General features: G+C 42.7%; 1 protein-coding gene across 15 annotated transcripts; it reads left to right on the forward strand.

Moving 5' to 3' along the window:
• The first annotated feature begins 423 nt into the window (after positions 1-423).
• On the forward strand, positions 424-12573 carry LOC120687821 (mucin-12-like). Of its 15 annotated transcripts, none has more exons than XM_039969848.1 (17): positions 424-767; positions 1591-3704; positions 3827-4003; positions 4360-4799; positions 4917-5136; positions 5214-5289; positions 5620-5672; positions 5752-5865; positions 5947-7512; positions 7583-7701; positions 8198-8297; positions 8437-8614; positions 9308-9378; positions 10545-10666; positions 10752-11639; positions 12010-12100; positions 12182-12573. In XM_039969848.1, exons 2-17 carry the CDS (start codon positions 1601-1603, stop codon positions 12196-12198), a joined length of 6336 nt encoding a protein of 2111 aa, XP_039825782.1. In that variant the 5' UTR covers positions 424-767; positions 1591-1600; the 3' UTR covers positions 12199-12573. The 15 variants fall into 15 exon arrangements, with proteins under 15 accessions (XP_039825782.1, XP_039825784.1, XP_039825789.1 ...); XM_039969850.1 differs by having other exon boundaries at positions 9311-9378; XM_039969855.1 differs by having other exon boundaries at positions 7592-7701.
• Positions 12574-12793: the final 220 nt, after the last annotated feature.

The following is a 12793-nucleotide window of genomic DNA, read 5'->3' on the forward strand; positions in this document are numbered from 1 at the left end:
ATTTTTATATTTATTTTGGTCAACTAACTTAAAAGGTCTGTTTAATATGTTTAGATAGTTAGAGATATTTTATTTGCTCTATTTTGTCGACAGATAGCAACAAGTCTGAAAGATTTTTCTATTTATCACGGAAAAATGAGCAAACAGGAAAGTTTGTTTGATATTTCCTATCATGTAGTACATTTTTCTGTATGATTTCAATATTTGGTTAGCGTTAATTAAATTCCTATATGTTCACACCTACGATCGGTGGTCCACGGGCCAACTCCACGGAAGCGCTGACACCTGCGAGTCGCGCTCCAGCGGTCCACCTCCCAGTGACTCAGAACGCGCTCCTCGCGAGTCGCGACAGACCAGAGTCTCGTCACCACCCAGGCGGTCACCCGGCCAGACCCAAAACCAAGAGCCAACCCAGCCTGTGCGCAGGAAGTGACTGGCGCCCGGTGCGCGACTGCGCGAGCCGCGTGGTGCCTCCTGCGCAGGGCGCAGCCGAACCACAAAACCCCACCCCCCCACCTCCTCCTCCCCAGTCTCCACCCAGCTCCGCTCCCGCTCTCACCTCCTCCGCTACCTTCACTTCGCCGCCGGCCACCGCCCCAAAGCCCCGACCGCACGCTTCGGGCTCCGCCTCCACCGCCGCTGAAGAGCCAGGGTTTCCGGCGCCGGGCGCCGGGGTATGAGCAGCACCCGCCGCCCCGCAGGATCTAGGGTTCCGACGACTCCGCTCACGGATGGAGGGTGGTAGAAGGGCGGGCGAATCCCTATCGGTACCTCTCCATTTCTCCCCTTCAAATTTCTTCTCACTCGGCGCGCCTTGCTTCTGAGCTGCAGTGTGCGGGTGCTGTGGGTTACCCGGGTCGTGCGCGTAGCTTGGCGTGCTAGGGTTTGGGGTGGGTGGCAGTGGAGCTGGACCGCCTTCTTTTCGGGTGTTTTCCACGGGGTGCAGTTGCGGGTTCCTGCTTGATGCTGGGAATTAGGGTTTGGAGCCGTTCTAAAGTTGTAGTATCATGTGATGTGCCGTCAGACTCGTTCAGGTTGTTTGCGAGCTTGGTTAGTTCAATCCAGCTGGTGTAAGTTGCGGCTTCGCTTGTGCAGGGGATGTTTTGCGCATTTGCTGGGACGTGTAGTGCTAACGAATTCAGGGTGCTGAGGTCAAAGTGCGTCAAGGTGTTGTCTTCTCGAGGCAGGAGTGATATGGTTTTAGTTGACAGAGGATGTTATGTTTGGAGATTGTATCTCACGTGGAACAACTTTCATTGTGGTTTCAGTGAGTACCTTTGATTTTGTGGGGGTTATTTGTTATACAGAAAGCATCATTAGTGGGTACAAGGTGGTAGTCTTGTAGAGTTGTCTGAGATGCTTCCTGCCGCGTAAAACACTCCCTCTTAGCCTACTCACACATGATATTATTTTGCCCAACTATTTTTTGGGACATCCATCTGAAGAATGAGTGATTAGCTAGTTTTTCTCCCAGAATTGTGTTATATGTAAATGCGATGCTCCAATATATTTAGCTTTGATCCAAAGTTGCTAATATATGTTTGACTAACAGGACTTCAACTTTATGTTTGACGCTTTTCTATTTTGCAGGCATACACCCATGGATCATGATGATAGCGATTTTCAGAGCCAAAACTTTCAACTAGTTGGTGAAGACAGTAACAGGTTCCCTTCAGGTTTGCGGCCATTTGCACTCCCAAAACTTGATATCGAGGACCAGCTACAAGGCCATCTTCGATTTGATAATTTGATAGATTCAGAAGCATTTTTCAGCGTGCAAGGGCACGAGAGTAATTGGATTGAGGTTTTGTCTACCGGAAGCAGTGTTGTTGATTTTAGTTCCAGTGCTGCTGAATCGTGCTCGAAAACTAATAATGTCTGGTCAGAGGCAACATCCACAGAATCTGTGGAAATGTTATTGAAATCAGTGGGAGAAATTGAGACAACTGGTAACATGGACAGTAATGCACACCTTCAGTTAAGTGCTATGGACAGCCAAATCGATCAGTCGAACGTGCATCCTGATTCCACTAGCTCTCCAACAGATAGTACTGTAGTGCCAACCGAAAAAGATCAGTCTCAGAGCACTCATTCTAGAATGACTGATGGTCCTGATCATTCTCAGAGTACTCATTCTAGAATGGCTGCTGACCCTTCAAACACCGATCCCCAGCTTGAGCGTTTTGCTCCTTTCTTGATGGACAAGAAATCTGAGCAGGCAGCAGCTTCTGTTGCTGAGAAGTGCATAGCAAGTGAGAAGCTGTCCTCTTCAATTAACACATCAGGAAGCTGCCCAGCTGTTGGCGGCTATTTTGAAGGAGTTCAGGACGACCTTTCTCTGGACAAACTCAATGTACCCTCCGCCGAAGTAAATTCTAGGAACTTGAATAATGAACCTTTCACAGGGTTGGCTCCCCTTCAGAACATATATGTCACTGATTCATATCACTTTGAACAGGATAATAAAGAATCGGAGGTTGATGTTGCACCTCAGGATTCGGAGGTATGCCATTTTAATGAAAATAAAGTTGAAGGAGGACTAACTGAGTCTTTGGGCACTGTGAACTTGTCCAGTCAGGTTAGCAATGAAACTCTATTGCCAGAAAGTTCTGATGGATTGCTAGAGGCCATTACAAATCCACTTAAGCTGCACAGAAGTGATGGTACTTGTAATATAGTCAACAGCACTCTTCAACTATCTTTTTCCCCAGTGCAACATGAAACTGAAGGTCTGAGTAGTTCAGTTGACAGGAGCAATGAACTCATCATCAACGAGTTTGGTGTTAGTTCAAATTCTGCTCCATCTCACCGATCTGAGGCAGACTCACGAAATTCTAATCCTCATCTTGTCAGTTCTCTGTCTCCCAAAAGAAAGGTTGCTGACGCCACTGGTGTTCCTGAAGAAACAATGAATGCTGGAGCCAATAGTACAAATATCAGCTGTACTGGTGATGAATCAAAACTTGAAGTATTGGAGCACAATAAAGATTCTGTTGATAACCTAGAAAGTGGTGCCATGGAAGAAAAGACAATGGATAAAATACCTGTAGTTTCAGGAAATATGGAGCAAATGGTGGAAAATAACCATGAAGAAAATGCTAGTGGTGCTACAGACACATCAAAAGATAAGGTTGAATCTTCTGACAGTATTGCACCCGAAAACTCTTCAGCTGACGCTTTCAATGCTTCAGAGGATCCAAAAATTCCCTCAATAAATCATGAGGGGTCATTCAATGAATGTGATACTCCTGGTATAGAAGAGGAGCCTGAAAGCTCGCATTTGGTCCTTTCTACTTCTGGGCCTCATGAGAAAATGTCAGCACCGGTGATCAGTTCAAGCAGTGGCATTGGCATCACTTCTACCACTGTTACTGACACTTTCGGTACTCCAGCAGATAAAAATGGCTGTTCAATAGGTGTTTCTGCTGCTGATTCTTCTGCTTTACCAGATGAGAGGGATTTGATTGTGTCCACGATGAATCATGAGGTGCCATCCAAGGAAGGTGCTAAATCCGCTTTAGGAGATGAGGACAACAATGTTATTTCTCCTGGCTCTGAACCAGGTGGGGTAATGTCAGCTGTGCCTGTGGACTCAAACACTGATGTTTATGGTAGTACTGTTTCTGTTGCAAAAAAGGAGGAATACACAGAGCAGGCTAATTCTCTGGGTGGTTCAACCACAGCAGAAACTCAGGATAAATCAGGTGAGCCTTTTCTTATGTTTTTCTCCTATTTGGATCTTGATTTCTTTGGCATCTTTCTAGAGTGTTGGGTGCTTTTTAAGTTTGTTTTACCAATAAAACTGATGATGCTGGGATCCATTCAGGTAACCATCCAGATGCTTCTTCACCAAAATGCCAGACTGATAAATCTTTGATACAAGGTGAGCAACATACAGATCCAGCCACACCACCTGCATTAGGTATCTCAAGTGGCAATGTTGCTGAAAAGGTTGTAGAAACTCCCCAAAATGCAAGCAATGATTTGAATGCACGTGTGCAAGGTCAGTTGTTTGCTCTAGCACCATGTCAATGCAGTTATTATAATTCCTGTGCTCATCATTTTGAAGCAGAAAATCCAACATTTCAGACTCTGCACATTTATGGTCTATCATGCATGTACAATACTGCCTTCCCTGATATGTACCAATCTTATCTTACTTGCTAGTGTCACATGTGTACTATATTCACTTACTGACCTAGCTTAATGTAAGTCTGAGCAAAGAACTTGGATTGGGAGATGAATACACCTATGTAAAGCTGTCATCCCCGGCATATTCATATACGCGTTAAGCCTTGCTAGCTTAAGCACCGGAATAACTGTTGGATGCAATGTGACTTTTTTTTTCTTTTGCAGCAGATGCAGTATTAAATCATGGTACAGATCATAGTCCTGGTACTGTTACTTCCCAGGGCAAGGTAGGCTCAAGCATAGTGGAACCTGGCAATGGTAATGGAATCCGTACCAGTGCTACATGTGGCTCCCCTTCAGTGATTAGTTGCTCCGAACCCTCTCCCCAGGAAGGTGGACAGGGCAGCAACGCACTACTTCATCATACACCACTAGATGTGCAGTCTGGGGATCCAAAAGATTGTGAAGCCAATGCTGATGCTGCTCAGAGCTCAAAACAATGTTCTACCAGAAATTTAGAATCTGCTCTTGGTTCTGAGGAGACTAATACAGCAGGAGGTGATAGAAGCTTCTCATTCGAGGTGGGAGCTCCACCAAATGCTTCTGAGAAAGCTCATAGCCCTGTTTGGAGCCCGTTCCCTAGATACACAGCTTCTCAGAGTACCGAGGTCTGCCTCTCTCTCTCTCTCTGTGTGTGTGTGTGTGTGTGTGGTGGATGGGGTGGGGATTAGCTATCTATGATGGTATGTGACCTATTAACATGGTTCATTGTATCCGTATTTTAGATGACCCCAGAAAATCCTCAACCTGGAAGTTCATTGAAGAGTATCAGTGATGTTAGTAAGGAAACATCTATTGCAAAAGCTGGTAAAGAACAGCTGTCAGAAAGGAAAGTGGCTGAAAGTGCTGGGGGCCCGTCAGACAACTCTAACATTGGTGATAGCACTAAGAGTAGCAGTTCACCGCCAGAGAAGTCACAGCAGCATCCAACCCCTGAGCCTTCTGGTATACAAACTTCCTATATTCTGATAGTTCAGGGCTATTAAATTTACCTGGTTTGAATATTTCAGTTTCTTCTGCAGATTTGGTGAAGTTTCCATTCACAGATCCACAGCATTTGCAGCTACGTGCACAGATTTTTGTTTATGGAGCTCTTATGTGAGTCATGATATCTTAATTTACTCATATGCCAAATATAAGTCCATATAGCCTTCTCTCAAATGCATCAATTATAAGTCCATGACTAGTGCAATGCATATTTTTACCTTATTCTTCCATGTCTCCCCCTTCTTAAGTGCACCCAATGGCCTAGCTAATGCAGTAAACTTGCCTCCTATCTTAACTCTACCAATAATTGACGGATAATATGTACATTGTGCCCCTCACCTTAGTTCTTGTGTCCAAGTTGAAATAAATGATATTTGGGATTCAATGAAGTATTTATTTTCATATGTGCACCTTAAACATTAATTATTTTTCTTTGGGCAGTCAAGGAACACCACCAGGAGAGGCTTACATGGTGGCAGCTTTCGGAGAGTCTGGTTTGTCCAGTTTCACTGTAGAATGTAATCCTTTTCGTTTTCCACTTTCATCTTACAGATTTTATTGTTAAATGGACAGTAGGTGGTGGTGGTAAACCTACATGGGAGGCAGCTTGGCGAGCTGCTCTTGAAAGATTTCAGTACCAAAAATCACTTTATACTGGTTTAGAGACCCCTACAAGTTCACGTATAGGTAAGTATATCAGATATAAATGTACATATATGACATATCTATTTTCTTTTTCTAATTATTCCTGACCATTCGAGTTTGCAGGTAGTTCCGTGCCTGACAAAGCTAATAAGAGTACAGCAGTTAGAACTGCCCCAGCTAGCAAAAAGGGTGGGAAAACTGTGGTACCAGCACATTCTACTGCAACCCTGCACGGAACTTTTAGTGTGCCTCTTGGTAGTTCTACGTTTAACCTGCAACGAGGTACTCATCTGGACTTTAGCCAGGCAGTATCACCATTTACATATAATTCACACATGAGGCAGTCGTCTCCTGGTGTTGCCCCCTGGTATACTCAGAGCCCTGGACCACGTCCTGCACCCTGGCTGATTCCACCACAAAACTTAATTTTTGATTCATCGATGCAAGCAGCTGGTCCTACAAATGAAACTGCAAAGGGGGCATCATCCAAAATCATATCCATTTCGCATACTGTTTCGCCTGTTTTAGTTCCACCTAGTTCGGCACCTTCTATTGTTTCTTCAGCGGCGGTTGTGAATGATGAAAAACAGAAGGCACCAGCTTCTAGCTCTAAGAAGGGAACAGCATCACAAAAGCCAAGAAAAAGAAAGAAAGCTTCAGCAAGTCCAGAACAGCAATCTGTCATTGCCTCCCCTCAGCTCAAAGCAGACGTTACGTCTTCTATTCCTGCCACTAACCACACATCAGGATTCACTTTATCTACCCATTCTCCAAGTAATGCTTTGGTTAGTAGGGTTGTTCCTAACACAGGTCAGCTCACCTCTATACCTAACTACCAGATCACTGGTGGTATGGATAGTGAGCAAGGAATCATCTTTTCGGAACAGATCCGGAGTGCAATAGAACAATCAACTGTACAAGCGAAAGGTGCAAGTATGCACTCAGTGGAGGCAGTTAGGCATAAAGAAGGCATATGGAGCCATCTATCCACAATCTCAAAAAACAAGTTACCTCGTGAAGTTGAAGAGAAGCTTACCTCAGCTGCAGCTGCTGCTGAAGCAGCAGTTTCTGTTGCAAAGGCAGCTGCAGAAGCTGCCAAGATGGCATCAGAGGCTGCATTGCAGGCGAAGATGATGGCAGAGGAAGCACTTAGCTCTTCTACATCTCTAAAGTCCATGCATCATGAAGCTGGTGAAGTTGGTATCAGTAGCAATCCACCTGGCCAGTCAAGTTCAACACCAGCATCATCTCTGAAAAGTAAGGAGAACAGTCGTACCCCGGGTTCCATCCTTTCAGTGGCACGGAAGGCTGCTAGAAAGAGGGTTGAAGAGGCATCTGCAGCTACAAAACGTGCAGAAAACTTGGATGCCATACTGAAAGCTGCGGAGTTCGCTGCGGAGGCTGTGTTCAGAGCTGGAACTATTATTGGAATGGGTGAACCACTACCTTTTACTCTAAGGGAGCTTTTAGAAGCTGGCCCGGATGGCTACTGGAAGTCTGAGAGTGTGAGGAATAAAGCTGGAAGTGGTAATCACAATCCAGTAACAGAAACATTGGAGGTAGATGCACCTGCTAATTTCAGTAAATCTGGCAGAAAGCGTGGTCGGAAACCTAAGTATGATCAAGCACTACCAAATTCGGAGCCATCTTCAAGTGGCAAAGAATTGCTGCCAGAAGGAATACACTCAGGTAAAGTTACAATTAACTTTTGGCATACCAAGACCATTGTTCACCTCCAGCTCGTTTACCTTTTGTTTAGCTAATGTAGGACATGGGGTTGAAGATGTTCCCACCACTATGGCACTTGATAGTAACAAAAATAGTACAGCACCAGTAAACATTATCTGGAATGGCATTGAAAAGGGATCTGCTGTTGAGGTCAGTTTGTTTGGTTTGTATATGGTAGTCAGTGTGTTGCATTATCTCTGAACTCTGGATTCTGGAATTACCTTTTGTTATTCTTGTTCTTCATAGTATGTACTCTAATACTCTATGATATTTACTGATATACTCCCTTGTATGTTTCCACATATCTGCTTCATATATTGAAAAGCTATCCAATTAAATTCACACGCTATAAACAAAATCAGAAAATGTTGTTGCTTCAACCTTTTAATACTAATATGTTAGTAATGATCATAGAAACAATATTGGAGTCCTTTCTAACAAATATATTCATTTCATTTTTGAGATAAGCTTCATTTCTGCACAAAACTTCTGATGTACTTCGCTTACATTTTGAAACAGTCATGACGTCCTCAAGTTTTTACATGTTTCCTGTTAGTACAAGTGTTTGTCAGCTTTGTTGTGTAATGTGATTTGTGACCTCAACTCTTCATCCTTCTAGACTGTCATTTCATTTTGTTTTCGACAGGTCTTATCTGACAAGGGTGGGTTTGGAGTAGCTTGGTTTTCTGCCAAGGTTGTTGATATAAATGAAAATAACACATTTGTCAGCTATCACAACCACAACGGTGGGTACCCATTCGTACTTTTGTCTTGATGCTCCTTCCATGGCATCACACTTTTTTTTTAACCTTTTCACATCTAGCTATGCTTATTTAGGGTTAACCTTTTTGCTAGTAGGCCCTTGTATTAACTGATCTTTTTCAGGAACTGGTCCTCATGAAGAACAGGTGCCATTGAGACAAGATGGGGATAAACCGCCTCAAATACGTCTTCCTTACCCTGCTACCCTTTCTAAATTCAAAACTAGGAAACGTCGCAGGGAAACAGCAGGGAGTTGTTTATGGGTTATTGGAGATCACGTAGATGCTTGGGTCAATGATAGGTATTCAGTGTTCTCTACAGTTTTCATGGAAAATTCTTTAACTTTTACCAGTCATCAGATTATATTTATTTTGGGAGCCAAGCAGTTGAAGAGTGTTGCTAGCTAATGCTCATCCAAAGCTTGATGTTATACTTTTCAATGCAATTACTGTTCGGCCATTTATTTTAGGATAGTGGTTAAATGTGTAGAACCAGTACACTTATTTCTAAAAGGGATCTTAACACTACTTTTACAACTCGTGGTTCACTGATATTCTGTCGACCTTATGATATGATGAGCTGTCTGGCAAGAATCAGCCATAACTGCATAGTTCAAAATAAGTGAAATTTGATGTGGAAGCTTAAGGAATCAGGAAGTTTTGTTTACATGATCTACTTGCATTTGGGACCAAATTTCTTCATATCTATTTCCCTCGTTTGTCTGGGTTCGCTGCGTTTGATACATTGTAGTTGTTAGGTCAGTTATTAAAGTTTACCCATGCATGAAGTTATCCTACCTCTGGGCGCAGGTCTCAATTCTTTTGAACTACTATTATGGCTTTATTTTCTACATGTGATTAGCTGAACCGTCCATTTTCTGTTGTTTGTTAAGACATGAATTACAGCTTAAATTGCTGCTTGATACAAGTTTACTATTTGTTGTATCAGTATCTTTCAGTTACTATTTACTTTATCTGATGCTTGTTTCTTTTAGCAGTTGGCGTGAGGGAGTTATTGCTCAGAATTATGAGGGTGATGAGACAAAGTATGTTGTACAATTTTCAGGTAATTTGCATTCTGCCTCCCTCGTCACGTTTTCTCCCTTTTACCTGGTGGTATAATTTTAATGTTTTATATGTGTTTTTTTAGTACTATAGTTAGAACTGAAACTTAAAGGCTAGATACAGCGATTTGGCATTCATCAGTGGACTACTGGTGTGAGGTGCCAAAAGAGGAAGCCCGTAGTGGAACTATGAATGTCGAGCCCTGCTTTGGTCTCTGGTTTGATGGTTGTACATGCTAAAAATCCGGTATTTTTCAAATTGGCAGAAACTGCTACATCAAACTAGGTTAATATAACATACTGTTCTAATAATTGCATATCTTTAACAAAAGAGAAGATGGCACAGCTTATGAGATCCTTCTTCAGTCTCCATTCCTGGCTGCAGCATTGCTGATCAGTTTTGTTGGAGATTAAACATGCCAGCCACCTCAGCTGTTCTTTAGCTTCTGCAGTCTCTGTCCTTGGCTGCAGCATTGTAATCAGTTTTGCTGGAGATTAAACATGCCAGCCACCTCAGCTGTTCTTTAGCTTCCTAAGTGCTATGTAATTTTCAAAATGTGTCACAGTCTGTCCTCCCCAATAACCCAATATATCAATAAATCATCGTCAATGTGGACCCTGCACATAAAGTGCCATTGTTCTTCATTAGTATCTGCAACTTTCCATGTAACTGCAACTCTGTCCATGTAGTGTTCTAGAAATGTAGGCCACTGGCCACCGTCAAGCTCTAGATACACAACATGTCTCTTTCTCCTTGCCTAAGATTACACAGATTTCACCCCAAATAACTTAGGGACTATCATAGCCAAGCGAAGCTACATAATATATTCTTACTCTTAATTGTTAAGCATGGTGGGCCATTCACCTTTGTTGCTGCAAATTAGCAAATGAAATTGATTTATTTGGATAAAATGTAAATGAGAACAAACCAGAAACCTCCAAATGTCGGGAATAAATGCGAAAGACACCAATGAACCATTAATCAAACCGGGGGGGGGGGGGGGACTGGGCTTTATCAATTATGCCCCTGAGCTGAAACTGATAACTTTTAAGTCTTGACAGAATCAATGGGCCGTTGATTTCTTTTGTAATGTAATTGTTTTATGTGCAGTATTGCGACATGTTATCAGCATTAAAGTTTAACCTTGTCCTAAATGTTTATTTCCAGTTGGAGGTGGTGGTGAGTCATTAGTTGTTGATGCTTGGAATCTTCGTCCATCACGTGTTTGGAAAGATGGTCAATGGACAGAGTGGTCCAGCGCAAGAGAAAGGAAATCTAAATCTAATAAGGTTGGTTTTACTTTCTAGACTTTTTTTGGTATTTTCTCGCTGTATTTTTGCACAATGACGGAATTGTAATACCCTATGTTTTTAGGGTGATTCACCTCTTGAGAAACGCCAAAGGACAGACCTGCTTCAAGCAGGTGGCGATCTATCTACTGTTGGTGAAGCAGGGGGTCCCTCCAAGGATAAGAATACTAACAATACAAAAAAGCCGGAGGAGCTAAAGCAATTGGCTTTGTCTCAGGAGGAAATGGTTTTCAACGTTGGGAAGAGTGTAGTTGAAAATAAATCTGATGCTCTTGCATTCAAACGGCCTGGATTGCAGAAAGAAGGATCAAAGGTTGTCTACGGTGTTCCAAAACATGGAAAGAAGAAGAAGTTTATGGAAGTAAGCAAACATTATGATGTAGGCCAATCTGACAAGATTTCCGAGGGCAATGCATCTAGCAGATTTGCAAAACATTCAATGCCACAATTGCCAAGACCGCGTGAAAATACCTCCAAAGTTGATCACAATAGAGGAAGGAGAGTAGCTGAGATGAGGTCTAGAATACCTAAACCCACAAAGTCACAGAATGTTGCAGCTAACAGTGTTCCTGATGAGGATTCCTTGCCCAAGTCCATTCCAAATTCTGGTGTTTCTGAAAGGAGTTTTACTTTAGCAGAAAGTAACACAAGCACCTCGAACACCAAGAAGCCCACTGTAGAAAAAAATAATTCTGCGTTGGGCACGGGCCCTAGAACTGTAGTTCCTTCTGTTTCTGAAATGCAACCGGCATATACTGATCCTACTTCCAAGCAGAATGTGTCCACTAACAATCGAGCTAAAAGGAAATATGTTCCTCCTGTGGGTAACGTGAACAGAAGTACGCTTAGAACCTGTGAAAAGACTAGTTCTGATTCTGGTGAGCCCCAAAGGACTAGTTCTGATTCTGCTGAACCCAGACGATCTAACCGGCGAATTCAACCAACTTCGAGGGTAAGCACAACAAGAGTATATCTCTGTTGCAAGTTGCAGCACATTTATATTAATATACTCCCTTCTATCATTGAATTTTCATAGTGTGGCTCATTCTTTCCCTAGTTGTTTACTCTGCATGAAATTATAATTTGCTTGCTACATTTTCATATGCTATTTTTGTTGTAGTTATTCTAGCCTGTTCATACTTAGTTTGGTGGGATCATTTGAGATATGTTACTGTCCTTATTTCTTTTCGTGTGCTTTCACACCCTAGTGGTGCTAGTATGCGTGCCTGCTGTGGAACTTATGGAATTTTCCTGAAATGACGTACACATCTAAATTCTTTATTGTTTATGGCTAACTTTTACTCCAATGTTTGGTGGTACAGTTACTAGAGGGTTTGCAAAGTTCCCTCATAATCTCCAAAGTTCCTGGGGAGAAGGTTCCAAGGAGCAATTACAAAAGTGCTTCGTCAAGAGGTAACTCCATTTATTTCTTTAGTTTACTCCCCCCCTCCTTCTGTGATGATCATTCTGTTATGGAACTTATTGTGTAAACAGGGAGAGCTCATGGCTGAGAAAAGGCACCGCAACACTATCTTCGTGGAACAAATTTCCTTTTTGTACATAGATGCAGCCTTCCAGTATGGAAGCCGAAGGATAGGATTGGAGTAGGAGCTTTTATTGGAACACAAGGGTTCGGATGTATGATAAACTAGCTTCAGTTTATTATGTTTCCATTTTCTTTTGCTTTGCTCGAATTAGACATAACTGTTCGTCTCTTCCCGACGTCCGTGTCGTAGAATAGCCATTAGTCTCGTAGAAACCACCTTTTAGTATGTGTGGATACACTGGGAAAGAAATTGGGTGTGGCTTAAATTCATCTAACAGATTATCATGTCATGTGGGTCGTGACCCATAAGCGATGCTTGATCATTCATTTTCTTTTTTAAGTCGAGCTGTCAGCAGTAACCGAAGCAAGATGTGTGCCGTTAGTGAAGGCTGCTGTTCGTTCATTTTTTTCTCTTTGTTTTATAATGCTTGTTGCACCCGTGGAGACGATTCCAGCAGGGGTTCTGAACTGGTGGTTCATACATGATTGTACGTGTGGTTGCCTGGTTGGTGTCGAAGCTCTTGACAACCGATGCCTGGGAACCGCAGGCAGTACCCAAA

Source organism: Panicum virgatum, chromosome 9N, assembly GCF_016808335.1.
Source record: "Panicum virgatum strain AP13 chromosome 9N, P.virgatum_v5, whole genome shotgun sequence".
Classification (NCBI taxonomy): domain Eukaryota; kingdom Viridiplantae; phylum Streptophyta; class Magnoliopsida; order Poales; family Poaceae; genus Panicum; species Panicum virgatum.

Coding starts and splice junctions, on each gene's coding strand:
- LOC120687821 (XM_039969846.1), top strand. CDS start 1,601: ATGGATCATGATGATAGCGATTTTCAGAGCCAAAACTTTCAACTAGTT. Junction 5,290..5,619: donor TTTGTTTATGGAGCTCTTAT/GTGAGTCATGAT, acceptor TTCTTTGGGCAG/TCAAGGAACACCACCAGGAG. Junction 5,673..5,751: donor GGCAGCTTTCGGAGAGTCTG/GTTTGTCCAGTT, acceptor TTAAATGGACAG/TAGGTGGTGGTGGTAAACCT.